Source organism: Squalius cephalus (genome assembly GCF_949319135.1).
Source record: "Squalius cephalus genome assembly, chromosome: 19".
NCBI lineage: Eukaryota > Metazoa > Chordata > Actinopteri > Cypriniformes > Leuciscidae > Squalius > Squalius cephalus.
Window position 1 is genome coordinate 19,049,914 of NC_137140.1, and position 25,410 is coordinate 19,075,323.

The following is a 25,410-nucleotide window of genomic DNA, read 5'->3' on the forward strand; positions in this document are numbered from 1 at the left end:
CTCGTCGACACGACTGCTTTAAACCGCAGATTTGATACTTTATTACTAATGGTTATGTATCAGTTTGCCCTTTCAGACTATGCACTTAAGAACCAGACATTTTATATGTGACTTTGACCTTAAGGGAATTGCTTGAAAAGCATATGTCTGGGTGACCATGTAGCAAAAACAAATGAGGTGACTCAATCAGACATTTGCACATGATTGTAATTTATCAAAAAGTCTCCAATTTTTTTTGTTTCTAACATATTTGCTGAACGGTTTCATTAAACTGACTTTTACATACTAGGATTATGCATTTACAATTTTTCCATGCAGCAGCTGTTATAACTAAAAATACACAATGACCTTAGACATCTTTATTATTGCTCAAAACACAACTGGACAGCAACATCATTTTACTGGTTAGGTGGCTAGTGTCACCTCTGCTTACTGTAAAAAGTAAACAAAGACGGATAACAAAAAAATCTGTTTCAGTCCCATAAAGGGCCTTTTTGGCCTTTTCAATCCTGTAAAATTTTTCTCTTAACGGCTGTGCTTTCAGAAGACAGATGCACAAACATTGCACCAGCAGCTGTTCGCGCCTGCAACTCATACATGTCGTAATCATGGGCCCATTCCACATTTCCCCAGCTCTGGATCTAAGACAAAACAGAACAGAAATTTACAGTAATCATAAACATGGGAGAAAATTGTACCATGCTATAATCATTAAACATTTGGAATAAAAAAGAAACCACCATACCTGGTATTCTTCCTCAAGTCTGGAGAGCAGAACCGCTTGTTCCACGCTTAGGTGTCTGTCAATCAGCCCAAGGGACAAGATCAACGATTTCAGCTGAGTGATCACATACTCAAGCCCTGTAGGAACATTAGAAACTGCACTGTTCAAACAGGCCCATTCACATAAGTTGCAAAAGCACCAAATATCTTTACCTGTCAGAGACCAAAAATTGTAGGAATAAAGGTGTTGACGAAATGTCTCCTTAGTCTCTTCTGGGATTTGAGGGCCCATTATATTGGAGGATGAGCCAATGACTACATTGTATCTAAAAATAACAAGATGTTCATTTACACTATTTATTGTGGCTATATTTTTTTTTATTAAACCTGATCTAGCCAAAACGTGTAAATAATCTAGCCAAAACGACTACATATCACCTTTGTTCTATCCAGTTCATTACAGGCTCCCATTCATTTGTCTGCAGTTCCACAAGACCTGGAGGTTCTTCTACTCTGTAACTGCAATCAAGGTAGATCTGATTTAATGAAATCATAATACTTTCAACAGATGTATTTAGGAGAACTAATACCATTTACCTTTAATGTAATTGTGTGGCACAATAATGGCAGAGAAGGTCTAGTAAGATCTAGGTTTAATGAATTAAAAACCATTAAGTAATAAACCAGTGAACCTCACCAGATAGTGTCAGTCTCCAAAAACTTTAAAGCTGCTGAGATCATTTGTTCTTTCGTCCTTTGTGTCGGGTTATCAAGAGCTGTGTTGCAAAGTGTGGTCTATATGGACAGAAATAAGTCTTATTAGCATAGATACCATGTAAGCCAGTTCAATTGTTTTGTATATACAATATATATGATATCTTATTTTCTTCAAGCTTTGTAGTTGCATTTAGCAGATTAGAGCTGGGCAATTTGTGACAATATAAACAATCAAGCAGTTGAAATCTGCTACATACTGTAGTATATACATTCATGTGAAAAAGAAAATACACCCTCTTTAAATTCAATGGTTATACGTATCAGGACCAGAGTCGGACAGTAACAGAGTACATTTACTTGAGTACAGTACTTAAGTACAATTTTGAGGGATCTGTACTTTACTCGAGTATCATTTTGGGGGAGTACTCATGACTTTACTCAAGTACATTTGAGAGGCAAATATTGTACTCTTTACTCCGCTACATTTCTATCCATAACTGTGAGTACCCGTTACTACTTCTAAAAAAAAAAAAAAAAAAAGGACAAAAGAAACATCTCGGAAACCCTCAATTTGTTGTTTCCCTCTCAAATGTGATTGGATTGTGCAGGCGCCACTGATGGGGACAGCCTATCAGCAATCACCTTCAGCTTTCCGCCAAAGTCAACTCCATGGTCAGATTTAGATAAGAGACAAAACCATGGATGAAGACGCAGCAGGTTCATCCCGGGAGTATTTTTTTTCCCAGGATGGTAGGGGAAGACTCATGAATATTCTTTAGTGAAGTCATCCCTGATTGGTCTTAACCCCAGTGACGGGTAGGTTTAGGGGCGGGGTTAGGGAGGTCATAAGACCCCCAGTGACGGGTAGGTTTAGGGTTAGGGGTAGGACATCAGACCAATCAGGGATGACTTCCCTAATGAATATTCATGAGTCTTCCCCTACCATCCTGGGAAAAAAATATCGCATCCCGAACCCGTGGCCCCACCTCGCCAGACTATTTAAATTTTCTTAACAAGTTAATGATAGTTTTCGCTTCAAGTGTTTGCTGTGTTTACCAATGTAAGCACTGTGGCAGTAGTAATGCAATATTTAGAAAATGTACTCTTGTACTCTTGATACTCAAGTACTTTTAAAAACAAGTACTTTAGTACTTTTACTTAAGTAGACATTTGACTGTAGTACTTTTACTTGTACTTGAGTAAAATTTAGCAAGGGGTATCTGTACTTTTACTCAAGTAATGAAGCTGTGTACTCTGTCCGCCTCTGATCAGGACATAATAAAAAAACATCTAGTTCTTCATAGGTCTTAAAATTAGGTAAATACAACCTCAGATGAATAACAACATATGACATATTACAGTGTGTCATTCTTTATTCAACAAAAACTAGGTCAAAATGGAGAAGCCATGTGTAAAATTAAAAAAATTAAATACACCCTTACTGCTTCCATGGGAATTAAGAGGTTGCTGTCTCAACCCTGCTCAAGAGCAAGCTTATTTCTTAAAGGTGATACTTAAAGTCTGTCCCAGCCACTGCTACTTTCTTACAATAGTACCCTATTGAACCAGGGACAATAATATTAAAAAGTTAAAATATTTTTATAATATTAAGATTGTAATAATTATATTAATATTACAATAATTATAATATTGTGTTGTGCAGTCCAGTGATTTTAGACAACTTAAACCAGATATTTGAATCAAATCCACAAATTTGTTAGAAAGAACCAAATTAGCCAGAGATCAGTTATCACGATTAGAGGATCTGACACCTGTTAAACCATCTCTGATGTATTAAGCAAGGTTAAAAGAATGGACCCCAAGTGTGTGTTTACACAACGCCAAGGAGGAATTTGTAAAGTTGCATCTGAACAAACCACAAGACCTCTGGAACAGAGGTCATCCGACGTTTTGCCATAATTTGGAAACCAAACAAAGCATATCAGCACAAACACCTCTTTGAGTTGACCATGAACTCCTCTGTATACCAAAATATTCTAGAGTTAAATGTGAGGCCATCTGTCGGACAGCTAAAGCTTGGCTGAAATTGGGCCGTGCAACAGGACAATGATCCCAAGCACAACAGCAAATCTTCAACAGAACGGCTGAAAAAGAGAAGAATCAAGGTGTTTCACTGGCCCAGTCAGAGTCCAGACCTCAACCTGATTGAAATGCTGTGGCGGGACCTTAAGAGAGCTGTGCATAAACAGATGCCCACAAACCTCAATGAACTGAAGCAACGTTGTAAAGAAGAGTGGGACAAAATTCCTCCACAACAATGTAAGAGACTGATAACGTCATATAGAAAACGATTACTTCAAATTATTGCTGCTAAAGGTGGTTTTACATCATATCATATAGGGTGTACTTGGTTTTTCACACATGGCTTTTCCATTTTGGCTTTATTTTTGTTAAATAAATAATGACACTGTGTAATATGTCACGTTGTTATTCATCCGAGGTTGTATTTACCTAATTTTAAGATCTGAAAAAGACAAGATGATGTATTATGTCCTGATATATAAAACCAAAGAATTCAAAGAGGGTGTGCTTTCTTTTTAAGGACTGTATACTGCTTTATGTGATTGACAGTCATTATGTAGACAAATACAGTTGAATTTTATATGCAACTTTGAATATATCGCTGGATGATAATATAGTTAATATATACAATTTAGAAACTTTAACGTTTAATAATAATGGCCTACTAGGTGCATGGTGTAAAACTTCAGTGTTTCCTTCTGAACGTCCCACTCTGTTGCAACAGCTATGGCAAGAGCTTCATTGGGAACTGTGAACAGCTTTCCACCTGGAGTCTTCAGCTTTCGCTTGTCAAGGTTTATTTCAAACAAGCCCCCTGTAGACAACACAAAGACTATTTTCAAACAGGCATCATTTTTCTCTTGTTGAAAACCTACGTGTATTCTTTTTAAGTTGCAGATGTGTGTAATGACGCTCACCATCTACTTGAGATATCGAGACATTCTCGTAGAACTTCTTTCTTTCTGCAAAACGCGATGTAAGAACAAGAGATCATGCATCAATATATTAGGTTTGTCCTTATAGGCTATAACTTACATATCTGTAATGATCTTACCCGTTATGGCACTGGCATATTTTGCCTTTTGTAGGTGTGTTGATAAGCTAGGAACATGATGATGCCCTTGAGGAAATGGCCAAATGACCTGGCCAAATTGTCTGTGATACCTACAAATATTCCGTAACATCTTATATTTTAAACTCTATGTATTCGCATTAACGTAATAGTTCGACTGTGATCAAATTCAGTCAAGGCTAGGATCAGCCGTTGAAGCTAATTTGACAAATCATCGTTCCTGTTTCAGGAATAATAGAAAAGCACACGTTTTAAGTATAATTAACCCTAATTCGGTTATTTAAGAAATATAAATAAATACTAGGGATGTCACAGGCAGCATGCAGCAACGTGAAACCAAAGCGTGTGAAGCTGATGACTGTGATGACCTACATAAGGACCGTAAAGGACAATTCAAAATAAAAGTCCCAGCAGCTCCACCTGTAGACTACAGGGATTTCGAACATTTATTAAACACCGGTGCCACCTCATTCTGATCCAAATGAACGTCTAAACAAATAAGAAATACAAATATGTTGTCCATTTGCAGGCAATCTAATATACTGACTTCATATGCCCTTCTTTTAATGAAAATATTGTCGTTAGGCCTACGTGAACTAAATTACGTTTGCTAGATTTCTTCTTTTATGAATGCCTTCTTATGAGGATCAAACATTTGAACGAGTAAAAGAAAATGATTTCACAAATAAAGCCTTTATGAGAGGTTATATAATCCGAGTAATCATACATGATTCTGGAAAAAGCGGGAAAAATAAAGTTGCTCTTTAAACAAACACAGAAGCCAGAATCTGCACTCTGATGTGCAGGTAAATCCTAGCCTAAATCCCGCCTCTTCTGCATTAGTTCACTGTAGAATCCAGATATTGACAGGAGTTTTAAATACGTAACCTTCCTTCCCATCAGCCTGTTTTCATCTCTCCTTTACAGGGGCTGTAAATCAGGGCAATCAAAACTGTAATGGGAATTACAATGCTTCAGATAAACAAACAAGACTGCCTGTAACCTCATCAATAGTTAAACTGTGCTTTCTATTTCATCTCCATTTAACTCTCTTTTTCTTTTTTTCTTCGAATAAATAAGTCTTCCCTTACAAAAAAATAAATATTGATACAACAACAAAACCAAAGGAAAGAAAGAAAAACTTGATCAAATATCGGCCTACAATTCAAAAGTTTGAAGTGAGCAATAGCTCACTATATTTGAAATATATTTCAAATAAATGCTGTTCTTTTGCGCTTTCTATTCATCCAAGAATCCTGAAAAAAGTTTGCTCAAAAATATTAAGCAATAAGCAGCACAATTGTTTTCAACATGATAATAATAAGAAATGTTTCTTGAGCAACAATTAAGCATATTAGAATGATTTCTGAAGGATCATGTGACACTGAAGACTGGAGTAATGATGCTGAAAATTCAACTTTGCCCTCACAGGAATACATTTTATTAATTTAAAATATATTAATATAGAAATCAGTTCTATAAAACTGTAATATTTCACAATATTACTGTTTTTACTGTATTTTTGCGCAAATAAATGCAGCCTTGGTGAGCATAAAATACCTTTTGACTTTTGAATAGTGTATTTAGGCCTACATGAAATTTAACCAAATAAAGGACATTATTTAAAAAAACAAAAAACAGCCTATGATGGAGATCCAATATTAATGTATTGTACAATATAGTAATCTGGCCCTTGCTTTTGGCCTGAGATGCTGGGATAGCCTCTGGGCCTCTTGCGACCCTGCAGAGGAGAAGTGGTATGAAGAATAGATGGATGGATCTGTTGCATCTATGATATTTTGGCAGAAACAACTGCTACCATGCTTGTTGGGGAATTAGAAAATCAACCACAGTTTTGATGAGCACCAGTCCTATTTCAGCAGTTACTATGAAGGACCTGTGTGGATACCTTTGGTTAAAATGCTTGACAGAGGTGAGTGACTGTGGTATCACACTGTCATATAGAAAGTAAAAACTGTCATGTTTGATTGATGAAACTAACTAACTCACTTTACAGGACTAACCACATTCTCCAGTGAGAAACAGCCTTTTCTGAAGATGCTGATGGCACAAAGGCTTAAATACAATTATAAATACAATATTCCTGAAATACAATACTTAGCACCTTATTGCTGTAGCCTACTCATCGACAGTAAAGGCCAATGTTATGTACTGGTGGTTGTATGGAATACTATATTTTACAAAGGTTTAGAGGAAATAATAAAAAAAATATATATTAGCCTACTCATGAATAAAAACAGTTAATATTACTCATAAATATTGTTTTTTAAATGTTTAAATGTTAAATTATTTCTACTCAATTTTATTTGTTAATGTACCAGACATACATTTTCTCATGTATTTTCTCGTTACTTCATCTGACTCCATAAATATGCATCATTAAATGTGAGAGAATGTTTGTGAGTCGATTTAGAATAATCAAATGTTTACAATTTATTATGTCAGGTAAATGTATCAGGTCAATTTCATAATCAGTTCAAATATAATAGACAAAACATCAAATGCTCTGGAATAAAGAGAGAATATTCAATACCTTGACATATTAAATACATGATGTGAAATGTTTTGCTTAGACTTCACATCACGGGCTGATCTGGGTAACAGAATCGCCCTGATCCTCTAGTTGCATTTCATTATATAGACAGAAACTTCTTTCACATGGAAACATCTGCTAACAATGGGAATTTACATTCAGAGTTGACACCTTTTGGGAGTAGGAGACCATTTGTCAAGAGACCCACCCTCCTCTGTGTGCAAGTTATCTCTAAACTCTTAAAAACCTACCTTTTGTTTTACTTAGACCTTTGTACCAGTCGCACTGAGACATTTCAAATTATACCAAACATGTATGATGACAATTATAATTGATAATTACACAATGATAATTATTCACATTAACTAAGTGAGTTCAAATGTTAATTTCCTTTGTTCTCTCAGAGAGCATATCTCTCTTCCAGTTCTTCCAGTTTTTCCAGTCTTGCAATGTAAACTACAAAAACACAAATTTGTGAAAATGGTGACGTCATGCGCATGCATATTACGTGTTCAGTCTAAAGGCCCGCCCCTTTTTTTTTTTACAAAGTGACATTGCCAGCTACTGGCCTGGCATGCATTATAGGCTACAGTGTTTTTAAAGTCCCCATGATATCAAAATTGGCTTTTAGTATACAGTATGTTAGCCTTACTGTTATCTATAAGCTATGTGCTCCAAAACAATGACAAAATTCACATTTAGAAGAAATAAGCTTTAAAAACTTACAGTCTCTCACTTCCGCCAATATGGATAAATTATTTTGATGACATCACTCTGCACTTCAGCTTCTCATCAGATTTTCTGTCCAATCAAATGCTCTCTAGAATCTAAAGTGTCCTGCCCCCTACACTATAAATAGACACTGAAGCTGCGGCTAAAATCGGTCACTTGTTCACACATTTACTATTTTCTACATGGAACATAGTGCCCTATATAAGGGATAGGGAACGATTCAGACAGTGTAAATATGCTTTCCATTGGGGCGAATGAAGTCTGGTTTCACGTTAATGTCACTTGAACCACCGCAGCGCACACAGTCTACTCCGGTGTGGTGAAGTGATAAGTCCCACCCATAGACAGTATGGTCCCACCCCAGTAGTATGCCTGATCAAAAGCTGTTCTCGCGATTCTTAAAGTAATCAATCAAACTTTAATTCAAGTAATAATCTTTTATTTTTATCCTGATTATTTATATAGTTTAAGTGAAAGAAATTGCATTTTTAGATATGTTTTGCGACATTGTTAATTGTTATTAATCAATAATATAATATAATTTTTTTAAATTACAAGCATGTCATGTCATAATTAATTCTTAAACAGAATTATGCTTACATCATATGTGTTATCGAATTTTTTTTATCGAAAAATATCGTAGATTGTGAAAAAAAAACATTATCTCTAATAATTTTGGATAGCTGTATGCTATGCTACTATCTAAGCTAACTAAAAAAAAAAAACACTAAGAACGAGAAATGTTTAATTTCACAATCTATAGCTTCGGTTATATATATGAAACATATAAGTTAAAAGACATTAATGGTCATTATAACGTATAGTTCAAACGACTTATATAATAAAGTGATATTTGATTTGTAACCAGGCATGAAGCGATTAACCATAAAACGTGCTTTAAACTAATCGGATTGCTTGGGTCCTAAGCTGGAACTCATTACTTCGCTGGGACTAATCTTGAGACCCACTGAGGCACTTCAGTGGGCCTTTAATCGTCTTTTTGTGGAATTTTTCAGTTTTTAGTACATTGTTGTCATGTAAACGTACCCTAAGATTAGTCTTCTGACAATTGTCTCCCAAGTGATTGTTGTCAGCATCAAATCTGAGAATGATAACTGGGATATATAACACTAAAGCCATTTGTGCTCTTAAAATAGCTGTTTGGGAGGGGTTAGGGAGGAGAGCATGCAGTAACATTTCTGTGTTTAGTATGTTACACAACTCTTTCATTGAAACTAGTTTCACTTATTGTTCCTGTAACTGTTATGTAGCCTACCAGGAAAGTGAAGGGACATAAATATGATCGACAGCTGCACGTCTACCTTCTATAATTAGTCATGAGAGGATTAAAATAGCTGTATTAAACTTGAACTAAAAATATAATTAAAATATTAAATTAAAAATAACTTAAAATATAATTAAACTTGACTAACCATTGCCATATCAGCTTTATTGGTCAAACCCTGACCCTTGCTTAGAGCTCTACTTTGGTCAATATTATGGCATGATTGGACCTTACAGTAATTCTACTAGTTTGCTTACACAAGAATTTGCATTAGTTACTGACATTTTTTTTGTTTTGTTTTATTCAACAAGTGTATAGGCCTATTATTTAACATCACTGAAACAAACTACATACATCAATTCATACCAACATCAGGTAGAATCAGGTAATAGCTCTAGGTTACAATTGTATGTTACACTTTTTACACTATTGCACTGTAAATGAACTGTTAAGGGCCGATCACACCATGAACGATAACCGTACCGTTTAAATAATCATTCTAATTCTATGAGATCTAATTCTACTCTTGGTGTGTTCAGGCTTTAACTCTGTATTAAAACAGCACAACAATGATGTTTTTAAAAGTCCAGTCCTTGATTCTCATTGGTCAATACAGCGTTCCAGCTATATCATTATTTTTGCTGCATCTTCATGCGGAAAGATGCCAATTAATGAATTAGCTTACTGAAATTTTGTGTACTTATTTATTTATTTATTTTTTTACATGTTAACCATATAAGCAATAAGGAAATTAAGGCCATGTTGTTTATGGATATCACAGCCAAAAGTGTTGTAGGTTGTGCGCCATGAAATTAATTTCTATAAAAGCAAGAAAAAGATCATAATTTCAATTCCATAAAATTCCTCTGCTTTATAGGATGGACATTTTGACAGAACAAATAGCCCCAATATTTAGGTGAAAGTAACAGAGTAAACTATTCTGGGAAATAAGTTATATATTATTTTGGCTCTTGACATGACCTTGATCAATTAAGCATCAAACTTGTCAAAGAAGAAAGCCCTCATAAAACATTGAGAACTGCCTGCGAATGAATAAATATGTACAGTAAACCATCTGTTGTAAGTAAATTAATGACTGCAGTCAACAGCAATAATCCCACATTACAACACTGTCAAAGTATACGCAAACAAAATCAATAAACTCCACAAACGCATAATTAAATAGATATATGACTGTTGTATAATAAACCGGTGAATGCTTTGGCAAGGAGATAAAAAGAAGTGGTGCTGGAAGGGGTGAGTAAGTAAACTTTATTGTGCTCAAACAAGGAAAAAGTATAAATAATATTTCTCGTTACAGGAAGAGCTTTTGTCATAACCAAGAAACTGACTCAATGTTTATGACCTGTTTTTTGAAGACCCAACCTAATGGTAAACTTGAGACTGAGGTCCGATTGTAAATTTGGAATAGTGCACATGGTGTGCATACGGACTAAAACATATTCAAGCAAGCCAAGAAAATCTTCTTTTAAATTGTAATGCATCTTTGAAAATTAGCCTCTAAATATTGTCACTTATACACATCACATTCGTTTTCAGTTTGCTCCGTCTTCTCTTGTTTAGTTTGTTGTCATGGATGTTAATTTGATCACTCATTATGTTCAGCTGTGCACGTATCTGTGCACACACACATTTGAGTTTATGCTTTGTTGTTTTTCATTGTCAGGTATTGTTTATGTCAAGCCTTGGCTGTGGATGCTTATCATTATTTGGATCATATTGTGGATTTATTACAGCCTGTTTGGGTTTATCTTAGTCTTCTTAGTCGTGCTTGTGTGTACTAGCCCGTGACAAATAGCTGTGTCTTAAATACTGTAATTTTGTAATATGCTAATTATGGAAAATGAGCATCCTGATATGACTTGAACCTGCATATGGGCCCTTGATGTGACTTGTATTCACTGTATTGTTCACAATTACTGTAATCACGCAAAGACATGTTGCTCTATATCCTGAATAATCAATCATGCTGACAAGCCAACATTTATTTAACCTTAAGATCCTCTAGAGGAAAGAAACTATGACCTATCAAAATCAAGATGTCAAATTGAATTAAAGCGAAACAGATAAGTGGAGAGAGCTTTTTCTTTGTTTCTTTTATGCTTTCAATAGATGGATTCTGAAAGAGTATGCTGATATTGTGTTAATGTAATGAGACGTGGCATATAGTCACAAAGCAGGGCATTGTTAAGAAAGTGTTGTTAACTTGTTTTATAAAGGAAGTTCAAAGCTACTATAATGAAGTATTTTATAATGAATAAAATCATGTTGTACAACCTAAATGCACAAAAAGCTATTGTCCAAAGTCACCCAAGTTGCTCTTTCTTTAAAGATACACCCACACACACACAAAAGACTGTTATTACAAAGAAATCTCAGAATACGACTGACTGGCAATACTCATTGCGTTTTTTAATTTAGAGAGATTGATAAAAGGATGGATGGATGTGATATGAATGTTTTTTCCCAGGAGCTTGAAAGTTTGCACGTAGTACTTTAGATAAGAAAAACAAACGTGCAAAGCTTCTTCCTTGTTCATCCCAATTTAGATGCTTGAGTGTTGTCATACATTATTGTAAATGAGACCTGAGGCATTTGATGGCTCCTGAATTACGTGATCCAATATATGATGACATATTAAATGACCATTGAACTCGCTATGTCTTACAATTGTATTGTGGCTCAGATAAATAGAGAGTAGAAATCTTTTGTGACATTATAAGTGTATTTACAGTCACTTCGAATCAACTTAATGCATCATTGTTGAATAAAATGATTCATTTTTATATATATAAAAAAAGATCTTACATACCCCATACTTTTAAATGGTAAAGTATGATGGTTTCCACAAAAATAAGACAGCACAACATTGTTTTCAGCAGTGATAAGAAGAAATGTTTATTGAGCTGCAAATTAGCATATTAGAATGATTTCTGAAGGATCATGTGACACTGAAGATCAATGTTCCAGCAAGTCTGCTTGATCAATTACCAAAGAAGCATGTTAATATTAATCAGGAAAATATGATTTTTTTTTTATCAAAGTAATGTGTTGCAACATATCTTCGGCCTTCTGAAAGCTACAAAACAAAACTAAAAAATATAATCTGGTGCAAGTTAAAGGCAATTTTTGATCAACACAGAAAAAAAAACAAGCATTGACTATTGATTATTCTTTTTTTAATTTTATAAGTCTCATTAATGAAACAAAGGCATACTTTGTCACAACGTCTTTCAAATCTATTTGCAAATCTAATGCAAATGTGCACATCATCTCAGCTATAGCTATTATGTGCAGAAGTGTCTTGATTATATTGACAAATCAACAAAATATCTTTCAGGTCATGCTCACATTTCACATGGCAAGAAAAATAAATGTATTGTAGTGAAAAATATATAAAATGATGCTTTAATATACTATTACTATTTTTAACATGACAAAAAAAAAATGTAATTAAGCAATTGGAAAACTATTTCAGCCGTATTTTAGAAATATTTTGGCAACTTTTATAAGGGACTTTCTTTAGGGTATTTTCCAAGTGGTCATCACATTGTTCATTACTGCAGCTGGCTCCAGATCAAGTCTGGGGGCACGTGTTGCCCCGGTTCAGTGGGTGGTGCACGAAAAGCACGTGTTTTGGGGCCTTCATCCGGACAGCCAAAACGTGCGCTTGGGCTCCTTTTCCAGGTGATGATGTGTGCATGCATGAGGCATGACAAACCTTCACTGCTGATGACCTTGAGCTGATTCTGCAGAGGAGTTTTGGCGGTTCTTCAAGGCCAGTGTGACGCCAGCAGCTTCAGATCAATGTTCCAGCTGTCTGCCCTCTCATCACCCTCAGTTTGAAGACACACCTGTGAGCCCCACTTAGCCTGTCCACCCCCACAAAACCACCAGGTCATCATGGGAAAATTACTAAAGGATGACAGGCCTGAATGAACTGCTCACTTTGGTTGTTTTGATGAAAAATCATTATCCCTTACGGGAAAGGTACTCCTTAAACCAATAAGACTAAGTTAGTCATCTAATTTTTTTCTTTAAGACTGTTCATAAATGTTTTAAGTCAGGTACATAAAAATGTAAATAGGTTTTAATTTGATACTGAAAAGTAAGACCGATTGCCCCTGACTAACTGCTAGTTGGTCATAGTTCTTAAAGGGACAGTTCACCCAAAAATGAAAATTCTTTCTTTCAATTCACCCTCATGTCTGTGTCACGGGTGGTTGCAGGAAGGCAGACGGAGATGAGGAAAACAGGAACAAATCAAAACACAAATATACACTGACACACGTGACAGTGTCGTTCTAAACCCGTAAGACTTTTGTTCACCTTCTGAACACAAATGAAGATCTTTTGATGAAATCTGAGAGATTTCTGTCCCTCCATTGACAGCTACCACTTTGACGCTTCAAACAGTTAATTAAGGGATCGTAATCCATATGAATTGAGCGGTTTAGTCCAAATTTTCTGAAGAGACTCGATTATTTTATATGGTTAACAGATTTAATTTGGTCTTTAGCTGCTTGACGCACTAGAACAAACCTCATTGGTTCTTGCGGAAGCTCAAACGCGCTGCGTAACACGAGAATGAACCTCATTGGTTCTTGCAAGTCAAGTGAACATGCTTGGGCTTCTGTTTACAACTGATGTGAGAGTTGATGAATGTTTATGAATAAAAGCCTAAATTCAGTCTGTTCATCATATAAAGTGATCATGTCTCTTCAGAAAATTTGGACTAAGCCGCTCAATTCATATTAGTTTTGGATTAGTTTTATGATCTCTTTATGAACTTTTTTAAAGCGTCAAAGTGGTAGGGACAGAAAGCTCTCAGATTTTATCAAAAAGATATTCATTTGTGATATTTTAAATGAACGATTTATATCAACGACTGAGATCTTAGTTCTCGCGCACGCGTCGTGGCGCGCTCGTGAACTCACGTCAGAGACCCACACGGAAGAAAATGAATAGTTGAATAAAGTCGTTATTTTATATATTTTTTGCGCACAAAAAATATTCTCGTCACTTGATAAACTTAAGGTTGAGCCACTGTAGTCACTTGGACTATTTTAACAATGTCTTTACTAACTTTTATGGGTCGGCAGAATGCAATTACTTAGCAGCCCATGAAGGAGTGAGCCAGCTCTCAGATTTCATCAAAAATATCTTAATTTGTGTTCTGAAGATGAACGAAAGTCTTAAGGGCTGGAACAACATGAGGGTGAGTAATTACTGACAGAATTTTCATTTTTGGGTGAACTAACCCTTTAACTTAATTGCTATGTTTAACCCTATTTTGTTTACAGCCTATCTATGGTTTGATAGATAGATAGATAGATAGATAGATAGATAGATAGATAGATAGATAGATAGATAGATCAGCTAGTGTTGTTTGTTTTCTTGTAGCACAGCCACAGACAACAATAACGTTTTATCACTGACAAAATTGTGTCATAAATTTTCCCACATTGGTTTGAAGACAACACTGACGTTACATTACTGGCAAATGAATGTGTCATTACTTCTCCCACTCTCTCTCACTCAATTTCGCACGTGCCCGCAGCCGCTTATCAGACTAGCCCCGTATTTATTTATTTATTTTATTTTTTCTTATCAGATTTCTCTTTCACTGTTCACTTTGATCACGTGAGATAAACAACACGCCCATGGCTTTCGGCTGGCTATAAATGAGGATGATGGTGATGCTGAAAGAGAGCAAGGAAGGAGTGATATCTTACTGTGATCTCGTTCATCAGAAACAGAGTCAGCTATGAGTGACCTTCGCTTTCCTGTCGATGTCCGTCTTATTGGAGTAATGAAAAATGACAAGGACAAAGTAAGAATATGATGTATTCGTAGGATAACTTTAAATACTGACAACGCTGTTGAATGTAGCGTATGATTATAATTGTTTGTTTGTTGATTTGTTACAGAAATACATGACATCTGTGCTATGGTCAGACCAGAGTGAGGTGATAGTGTACCGATCCCTCCTAGACTTCAAAACGCTCCATGTACGTTTTACAGTCATTTACTTAGCACAGATCGTTACTAGAAGTGAAAAAAAAATCGTTATTTAATTTACATTTCTTTCCATCAGAGGCAATTAAAAAAGAAGTTTCCGGTGGAAAACCAATCTCGGAAAGAGGGTAGAGTGCTACCCAGATTTGGAGGTATGATTAACAGTTTTTTAGGTGATTAAAATGTAACTAATGTTGAAACATCTAAATGTAAAAATTTTGGTTTGTTACATTACATGTACTTACCATAGTAATAACAGTAAATTATTCATAATTACAAGCAACTAACCCTCAACCAAATCGTAATCCTACCCTAACCCTATAGTACACTTAATATTACTCAGTAGCCTACTTAAATATATAATTACACTGTAACAATGACACCTTAAAATAAAATGTAACCCATTTTTTGTAACACATTGTTTAAGCCTGACATATAATAGCATGCATAAAGTAGTAACAAATTCCTGTATTTAAATACTTTACATATTGATGCTCATATTGCAAAGCCTTTCAAACAATTATTCATCATTATTATAATTATAATATTTTATGTTGGAGGGAAACAGCTGAACTTTGTCTGCATGTCTGCATTAACCCCCTAGAGGGCCCTGTTAAAGACAACTTTTTTATCCACAATGTATTTGGTTTTGTTGTTCATTGAGATTTCTGTTGTTTACAGCTCAGTGCATGATGCCATCATTTCAGTTGAAATCTCTGGCTAAGTCAGTGTCTCGTCTGAGGAATCTGGAGAGCTACTGTTCCACCCTTTTGCAGTGTGACACATCGGTGTCACATTCCACAGAAGTCATTCAGTTTTTCCTGCCAAAAGAGCAGGAACTTCTGCCAGAATATACCCAAAACAGGTAGGCCATGAAGATTATTGCCCTGCGGCAAATAAGTAGTTAACTACAGCATTCCAAGAATATGTAGACAGTAGGCTATAGCTCACTTCATATTTCTGATTTGATCTGTTTTGGTTGGCAGAATTTAATATCCGTGCCAGCATGCTGGAATGTGTTTGTGCAGTAAATGTCTGTTAAAGCTGTTCTTTTCTCCCTACAAGTGTGATGATTCTGCAATCAAACAGCATCCCCACTGTCAACAGAGGACCTGACTTGGCAAATAAACGTCTGAGCAATGGCAATGTGACCCAGCCTTTTGTGTCCAAGACATATCGATGTGTGGCTCCGTATGAGACTAAAGATACAAAGAACAAGCCCTTTAAAGTAGCTGTGGATGAAAGACTGGATGTGCTCATCAAAGACAAAGCAGGTATGTCTCTTCTTCCTCAAAGAAGTGAACTAAAGTTCATAGTGCAGATCCTTACAGCTTCTTAATATTTTTTCTGTGGTTTTGATCAGGTTGGTGGCTTGTCGAGAATGAGGATAAACGACTAGCTTGGTTTCCTGCTCCTTACCTGGAATTGTGTGATGAGGAGGAAGAAGAAGAGGATGAGGAGGAGTTTGACTCAACTACTTTTGAAAGTAAGATACAGCTGTTACATAAACGTTCTGTCGTATTGAATCTCCAAAGATAACCTTGCTAACTGAACATTTTTTCGTTCCCCTAGTGTCTCTGTACTGCGCAACAAGAAGTTACACATCTAAAAAAGAGGACGAGCTCTCTCTCAGCATCGGCGCTGTTGTGGAGGTGTTACAGAGGTCTGATAATGGCTGGTGGCTTGTTAGGTAATTAAAGTTGTTTACTCCAATTGCACTGACGTTTAGAGAATTATCTGAATTATTTTAAGACAGATGGCTGCTAAACCTTATGATTGACTTGCCCTAGCAACCTATTTCCTACATTGTCTTATGTTTGCTTCTGACATCTTATGCAAACTTAAATCTATATTTCATATCCATTTATCAATTTATTTGGCAAGTAATCTTGCAATAAGCATAATATACAGTCAGTCAGCCATTATTTAAAAACAAATACAGCATGGCTTGCAAACGAGCGAAGCATGGCAGTTGCTCAGTGTTTGGATGTACAAATGAACACAAAAGTATTTTTTTAGTTCCTTCATCCGAGCCTCTGAAGAACCAGTGGGTTATGTGAATTTCTGATGTGTAATTGTTCAAGTACAGACAGATAATCTTTCTCTCAAAATCGTTCAATACTGTGACTAAAATATCAACTTCACATCGTTTCTCTTGGTAGGATGAAAATAATCTTATTTAAACTGTGATTAAATTATATACAGAAAGTGTTCAAAGAACAATCCCTTTCCAATCGCCCAAGCTGTCAATCACACAGCGTGAGTTTATCTGGACACTTGCCAAAACTCGTTATGAAATCAATGACGCTGTTACACTGCACAGCGAAGCTCTTACTGTACTTACCTCATGTTTGCATTGGTGAAATCATTAGTGAGAGTGCAGAAACTGCGTTGCAATGATAAGATCTTTCACGCGATCAACAGACTGTCATCTGCTCATGCTCATAACTGCAACCTTTTATGTGATGGGAATAGATCTAAACACTTAAAAAACTTCTCACGATCCGTTAATCTCGATAGCTGTAATAGTAAAAACTTATAATAGCTGTAATAGTAAAAGTATTCGAGAGAGTTCCACATGTAATGCTAGCTATTTCATATGCAAGCATGTCAGCCAATCACAGCAGTGGGTGTTTACACTGAAGTCTCACACAGACACGCCCCTTCAAACAGTGTTCAAATCAGAGGCTAAAATCATACTAGAAAAAATGCCTTTTATTTCTAAATTATTTAAAAAAATTATCTTAAAAACATACTTACATTATAAGGGCACCCCAGGAAACATTATAAAATAATAAAATAATCCATGTCATGGGACCTTTAATATATTTTTTAAATGTAATTTATTTTATTGATGGCAAAACTACATGCCATTTCTTCATTCTCACATGATCCTATAGAAATCAGTCCAATGTGTTGCTTTTTGACCAGTAGTGGGTGGATGGATGGATTATTATTTCTAAATGTACATGATGTGTCTGTCCCATACAAAACTTAACCTTAAGCTTCTATTCCCTGTGCAGATATAACAGAAAGGCAGGCTATGTGCCCTCCATGTACCTGAAGCTCTACAGCAGCCCCAGCTTTGGCCTTCAGACTCTTCAGAGGAAACTTCACAGCTCTGCTATCAACCTGTCCATCAACAACTCTTTAAAACTGGAGCCTCTGGTTCGCTCACGAAACAGAATGAATAGTTTCCTCAGCTCCAGCTCTCTGGAAATGCTGTCAGAGCCCCAGAGCCAGAACAGCGATCCGGGACCGCACGAGGAGTCTGGCAGCTTCAGCGATGATGGAACCGACTTCAGCTTCAGTTCCTCGGACACCACCTCCATGAGCCCAAGCATGTCCAGCTCAGAGGGGGATGAGGGCCTGAGACAGCAGGATAAAGAGCCAGACAGTATTGATAGTGGTATGTCCAGTGGCCAAACCAGCCCCATCAGCTCAGACACTGGCCACCCTATGAACGGAGTCGGAGCTCCAAGGATACCACCCCGACCACAAACTCAGGAGATCCTACGCCGCTGCACAACCTACACCCGTAAAGTTGCTCTGGCAACCTCTGCACGCCTTGCTCCTGAAAGAGAAATCATGAAAGATGGAGGTAGAGCTTGAAATGAGTGAGAGAGCATATGGGTGCAAATGATAATGAGAGACTTTCTACCTATTTTTGGTCATCTTTGAGTCTTAAGATAAAACAACAATATTAATCTGGGTTCATTATAATCTCCTTGTAATCATTTTTGGGGCTAAATTAATTATCTCAAATAAATCATTTGTATTATACATAACATGTTATGGTAGTTACAGTGTACATATTTAAAGTTTTCAAAAGTTGTTTTCATTTTTTTTTTACTAACCTTATATTCAGACTGTTATATTGTCTTGAAGTTAATAGTATTCCATATTGGAAAAAGTTTTTTATTTGTACCTTTGCTTGTATACATATGTTTCAATAAATGTTTTGACTACATTTGAATGATTCTGATGTCATGGGATGCTTAATTGAATGTGGTTATTTAATATATACAGACATACACTCACCTAAAGGATTATTAGGAACACCTGTTCAATTTCTCATTAATGCAATTATCTAATCAACCAATCACATGGCAGTTGATTCAATGCATTTAGGGGAGTGGTCCTGGTCAAGACAATCTCCTGAACTCCAAACTGAATGTCAGAATGGGAAAGAAAGGTGATTTAAGCAATTTTGAGCGTGGCATGGTTGTTGTTGCCAGACGGGCCGGTCTGAGTATTTCACAATCTGCTCAGTTACTGGGATTTTCACGCACAACCATTTCTAGGGTTTACAAAGAATGGTGTGAAAAGGGAAAAACATCCAGTATGCGGCAGTCCTGTGGGCGAAAATGCCTTGTTGATGCTAGAGGTCAGAGGAGAATGGGCCGACTGATTCAAGCTGATAGAAGAGCAACTTTGACTGAAATAACCACTCGTTACAACCGATGTATGCAGCAAAGCATTTGTGAAGCCATAACACGCACAACCTTGAGGCGGATGGGCTACAACAGCAGAAGACCCCACCGGGTACCACTCATCTCCACTACAAATAGGAAAAAGAGGCTACAATTTGCACGAGCTCACCAAAATTGGACAGTTGAAGACTGGAAAAATGTTGCCTGGTCTGATGAGTCTCGATTTCTGTTGAGACATTCATATGGTAGAGTCAGAATTTGGCGTAAACAGAATGAGAACATGGATCCATCATGCCTTGTTATTATTATTGTCTTTATTTGAATAGGGACAGATACAAAATAAACATAGATTATTACATAAAGAATAATCTGATGCATGTATCACAGTGTTTATAGCCGATGGCTAATTCGCAACACCTGTCCCTAGAAGAGCTTTTAACAGTCAAAATAATGAAGAAATAAAAATAAAAATAAAAAAATTACAGCGAATACAATGAAATGCCCAGAAACCAGTTAACACCAATAAAGACAAGTATAATAAATAGACACATTCACTCGAACTCTCACAGATGCACACCTCACATACACCCAGCTACACATCTCATATGGCATGATCACACTGCTGCTGCTATATGAACCAAGCCTTTGTTAGTTTTTTAAAGGTGGACAATTTAGTTAAAGTCTTTATATTTGTAGGAAGCCAATTCCACAAATTGGCTCCTTTCACAGAAAAAACATTTTGGGCAAAAGATGTTTTACAAAATGGAACTTTACAGTCTCCACATGTAGCCGCTCTTGTTGATCTGGAGGTATCCAGCCTATTCACAAATCTACAAAGTGGCTCAGGTGCAAGTCCAGTCAAACATTTAAAAAACAACTTTATGTGTCTAAGATTAACAAAATTAACAAAATGTAAGATTTTATGCTTACTTAAAATGTAACAGTGATGGAATCGAATGGGCTTTTTATCTAAAATTTTTAAGGCACGGTTATAAAGCCTCTCAATAGGCTTTAGGGTAGTTTGGCTAGTCTGGGACCAAACAGTGGTGCAGTACGACAAGTGGGACATGATCATAGTGTTCAGAAAGACATGAGCACATTCAAATGTTAAACTTTTCCTGATCATTCTGAAACAGTTCATACTGGCCTTCATTTTTCTTGAGATATTTTTAATATGACTTTTAAAATTTAGCTGAGAATCTAAAATCACTCCTAAATATTTTTCTTGTTCTACCTGATCAATGAGTTCACCATTCATTTTAACGTTAAGTTCATTTATAATCCTCGTTCTTTTTATGGAAAAACACATTGATTTAGTTTTCCTCAGATTAAGTGTTAAACATGATTTATTTAGCCAATTAGACACTTTCTCAAGACTTTTGGTCAATGTACTGCCGATAACCACAGGGCTTTTGCCAGACACATAAACCACAGTGTCATCGGCATACATCTGAAGGCCAACTTCAGGACACACTTCAGGCAGCTCGTTAACATACAGGCTGAAGAGAACAGGGCCCAGTATGGTTCCCTGAGGGATTCCGGTCTTAATTTTATATGTGGCAGATTTTACATGATCAATGACATTGTTCTCGGCCTTGTAAGTATGACTCGAACCATAATAATGCCTGGTGTGACATATTATAAGATGACAGTTTTGAAATAAGACGGCTGTGGTTTACTGTATCGAATGCCCTCTTTAAGTCTAGGAATACTGCACCCACAATGTTTCCTCTATCAAGCGACTGCACAATATTTTCTAATAATGTGCAGATGGCTGATTCAGTAGAATGGTTCTGTCTGAAACCATGCTGTTGAGGGTGTATATACTGATGTATTTCTAAATATTGTGTTAGCTGTTCGGAAACTATTTTTTCTAGTATTTTTGACATTACCGGAACTAGACTTATTGGTCGATAGTTACTAACGTCTGTGGTATTCCCGGACTTAAAGATGGGTTTAACCAGTGCCTTTTTCCACGCATCTGGAAATATTCTAGTTTTAATCGAGACATTTATAATGTGGGTCAAAGGTTGAATGATAATTTGAGGATATTTTTTTAGGAAAGTTGCATCTATGTTGTAGTTGTCTTTAGATAAATTAGTATTCAGGTCTGAAATAGCTTTCAGTACCACTGCCTGATCCACTTCTCTAATTTTAAAGGAATTCTCATTTGCTGATGACAATATGTTTAAGTTGACACTATTGGGCTCGTCATCTAAAAAAATAGAAGCAAGATCTTGTACTGATTTAATAAAAAATTGATTAAAAACATTAGCAACTTGGACCGGGTCTGATATGTTTTTTTCTTCACATTTTAGTTCATATGAGTTATTTGTAATTGCATTAGGTTTAATTAGACTATTAATTTGTTTCCACATTGCTTTACAATTTCCTTTAGCTTCAGTTAGAATTTTCATATAATAGTTTGCTTTTAATTAAGTTGCGCAATTCTTTCACTACTTGATTTCGTAAACCTTTAAATAACATCAGATCTGTGTCATATCTGGTTTTAAGATAGGTTTTTAAAGCAAAATCTCTTTTTTTTATTAACTGTCGTACTGCATCACTTACCCATGGAAGCTGTACTTTTCTTTGTGGCCTTTTACAGTGTTTTAAGTACTTATTTAAAATGTTACTCATTGTAGAAGTAAATATATCACAACACTCGTTCACTTGACTATGTTGTAAGACTTCATCCCAACTAGTATTTGCTAACTCATTCTCAAATTTAATAAGATCCTTACGGGGGATTATTAACTTGGTTGCCTTTCTGTCATATTTATATTCATTTAGACTTTTTTTTGAGAGTTTTCTGCAAATTAATATCATGTTATGATCTGATAAGCCACACACCAGATTGTATGTTTTTAAGACTCTTTCCGGCTTATTTGAGAAAGCTAAATCTATTGCTGTCTGTGATGTTTTTGTCAAGCGAGTGGGTCCATTTACAAATTGATGAAAATCATATTTTGATGTTAGTTCTTTGAGTTGTTTCCTACTGGATTTATTTAACCAATTAACATTAGTATCTCCATAAATAAGCACCTCACTGTTCGGTTTAAAAGATTTAAGAACTTTTTCCAAATTTTGATAAAAAGTTTGTAGGCAGCTAGATGGTGGATTATACACTACAAGGATGTTAAACATCATGCGTGTGGATAGAACCACATTTACACATAGACTTTCAATTGATAGAGATTCATCTATTTGGACTTCTTTGGTCTTAAAAGAGTCTTTAATGTAAACCAGAACTCCTCCTCCTCTACCAGTAACCCTGTCCTTTCTATAGCACTTATATCCAGGCACATCTATCATTGAGGTGGGAATTTTATCATGCATCCATGTTTCACCTATGCAGGGCCGTGCAGAGACCTCTGGAGGGGCAGGTGCTCAAAGTATAAAAGGGGGCACATGGAACAAGGCTTTAAATAGGGCTGTGATCAAAATACAGTAACAGGGTTTTTACAGCCTCAAAATGAGGCGGAGGTGGTAAAAATCCTAATAATGTATTTTAATAATAAGATAATTAAATTAGTATTTTTTTGTAGATCATCATATAGCCTAATGTGTCTCCCACATTATTTTTGTTGGTGGAGTGTGGTACCTCTAGGGGGGTCCGGGGGCATGCCCCCCCGTAAATTTTTTTGGTACATTTTAAAGATAAATTCATTAATTTGGTGCACTTTGAGTCACCCGAATCCACTGTTTAAAATAAATAATCCACCCGCAAACCGCCCATATTCTCTGATTTAGATATCTGCATCTGATCATCACATTACAATTATTCAAATTCTCAGTGTTAAGCATGATAATATGGTAACATATCACACTGAAGTAGGCTGATTTAAAACGAACATTTATTTAAAATAAAAGTTCTTCTTTTGGCAAAATTACATTTCCTTAATAGCCTAAACAGAGGCTTTTCTCCCTTCAAACTTAAATTGTCAATGTTTCATTACATCACTTTGAAAACACTAATTTTTTGTACCTTTTAAAAAGGGCATTTTTCCACTATTTTTATTAAATGTATGCTCCATCTTTCATTTCAAATTCTCAAATTTGATCAATATATTCAATTAAAATAATAAGACACTAGGCTGTTACCAATCAAATTAAATAATTAACATTGAAAAATTATAACTGTATTAATTTGGATTATTTTAAATATTTTTGAATATACAAATAAGGAATGTTGAAAAGAATGATACTTTATAAAACTAAACCGCCAGTAGGAGGCGGCAGGCGACCGTCTTAATGAGCGAGTCATTGAGTCATTCATTCAAACGATTCATTCAAACGGCTGATTTATTCAGAATGAGGCAGTTTATGAATGGGTAATTGAATCTTTGACTCAACCGATTCGTTCAAAATGCTGAATCATTCAGTAATGCAACAAGTGTTGCTGTGAGATGCGCAATGGTTCTGCAGTGATCTTTGTTTGGAACTATTTTCGCTGCTGAAACAGAACAAAAATAGTCATTGCGTCTAAAATGTAAGTGACTTAATTTTAACTATTTGTTTATTGACCTGCTATGAAATCAGTCTCGGTTTCAATCTTGATGGCATTCAGGAAAACAGTTACTTCTATAGCCTAACGTTACACACAGCAATATAAACAACATCTCTGCATTCTCTCTTCACGTCGTCCTTGTAAAATAATAATAAGTAAACGAACATCAAAATCACTTCGCTGAGAATGAAACGCCACTTACCAGCAGCCGCAGATTTGAAGACATTCTCTGGTAGTGCGCATAGCCGCGCGAAATAAAAAAAAAAATGTGCGTGCAGCGTGAGGAATGAGGTGAAAGGTCATCATGTGGGTCATTTTATTTACGGCTAAATTATTATTAATTAATTCAATAAATATATTTGTTTGACAGGGAAGCTGTGCGCAAACAGGAATATATATTATTTTTCAAAAATAGAAAAAAGCACCCCAGAAAAAAGGGCACTTTCTCTCCAGGAATAAAAAGGGCAGGTGCTCAAGCCCCCTTTGATGTCTATGTGTGCACGTGCCTGCACCTATGCACAAATAATCAAGATTGGAACCAGTTAGAAAAATTCTAATTTCATCACATTTTGGATACAGGCTTCTAATATTTAAATGCCCTCCCAAAATACCCTTAGACTTTACTGTAGGATCCCAGATTATTTTCACATGATTTACTGTCTGGAAAAATAAATATTGTCTCTGCTTTATTATTGATTGTGACTGCAAAGTTTTTATATTATCAATAGTGTCCCTGTTTGTTCGTTTATACTTGACTTTATGAGTTGTATTAACGTTACTCTTAGTATAGAAGCTGATAGCTGTTACCACTGTGCAGGCTGGTGGTGGTGGTGTAATGGTGTGGGGGATGTTTTCTTGGCACACTTTAGGCCCCTTAGTGCCAATTGGGCATTGTTTAAATGCCACGGCCTACCTGAGCATTGTTTCTGACCATGTCCATCCCTTTATGACCACCATGTACCCATCCTCTGATGGCTACTTCCAGCAGGATAATTGGTTTCTTGAACATGACAATGAGTTCACTGTACTAAAATGGCCCCCACAGTCACCAGATCTCAACCCAATAGAGCATCTTTGGGATGTGGTGGAACGGGAGCTTTGTGCCCTGGATGTGCATCCCACAAATCTCCATCAACTGCAAGATGCTATCCTATCAATATGGGCCAACATTTCTAAAGAATGCTTTCAGCACCTTGTTGAATCAATGCCACGTAGAATTAAGGCAGTTTTGAAGGCGAAAGGGGGTCAAACACAGTATTAGTATGGTGTTCCTAATAATCCTTTAGGTGAGTGTATTTGCAT

The 25,410-nt window shown here is 36.0% G+C and overlaps 2 protein-coding genes across 2 annotated transcripts; one reads left to right on the forward strand and one right to left on the reverse strand.

Moving 5' to 3' along the window:
- Nucleotides 1-20: 20 nt before the first annotated feature.
- On the reverse strand, nt 21-4,930 carry atpaf2 (ATP synthase mitochondrial F1 complex assembly factor 2). The gene is made up of 8 exons (XM_079851091.1): nt 4,538-4,930; nt 4,401-4,445; nt 4,149-4,297; nt 1,421-1,518; nt 1,162-1,242; nt 937-1,049; nt 746-861; nt 21-641 (listed from the first exon to the last, which is right to left on the reverse strand). Exons 1-8 carry the CDS (start codon nt 4,665-4,667, stop codon nt 504-506), a joined length of 870 nt encoding a protein of 289 aa, XP_079707217.1. The 5' UTR covers nt 4,668-4,930; the 3' UTR covers nt 21-503.
- Nucleotides 4,931-14,824: 9,894 nt separating this feature from the next.
- noxo1b (NADPH oxidase organizer 1b) lies at nt 14,825-19,139 on the forward strand. Its single transcript, XM_079850637.1, has 8 exons — nt 14,825-14,980; nt 15,078-15,158; nt 15,245-15,317; nt 15,847-16,030; nt 16,231-16,439; nt 16,529-16,651; nt 16,738-16,855; nt 18,189-19,139. The coding sequence occupies exons 1-8, from the start codon at nt 14,915-14,917 to the stop codon at nt 18,775-18,777; spliced, it is 1,443 nt and encodes a 480-aa protein (XP_079706763.1). The 5' UTR covers nt 14,825-14,914; the 3' UTR covers nt 18,778-19,139.
- Nucleotides 19,140-25,410: the final 6,271 nt, after the last annotated feature.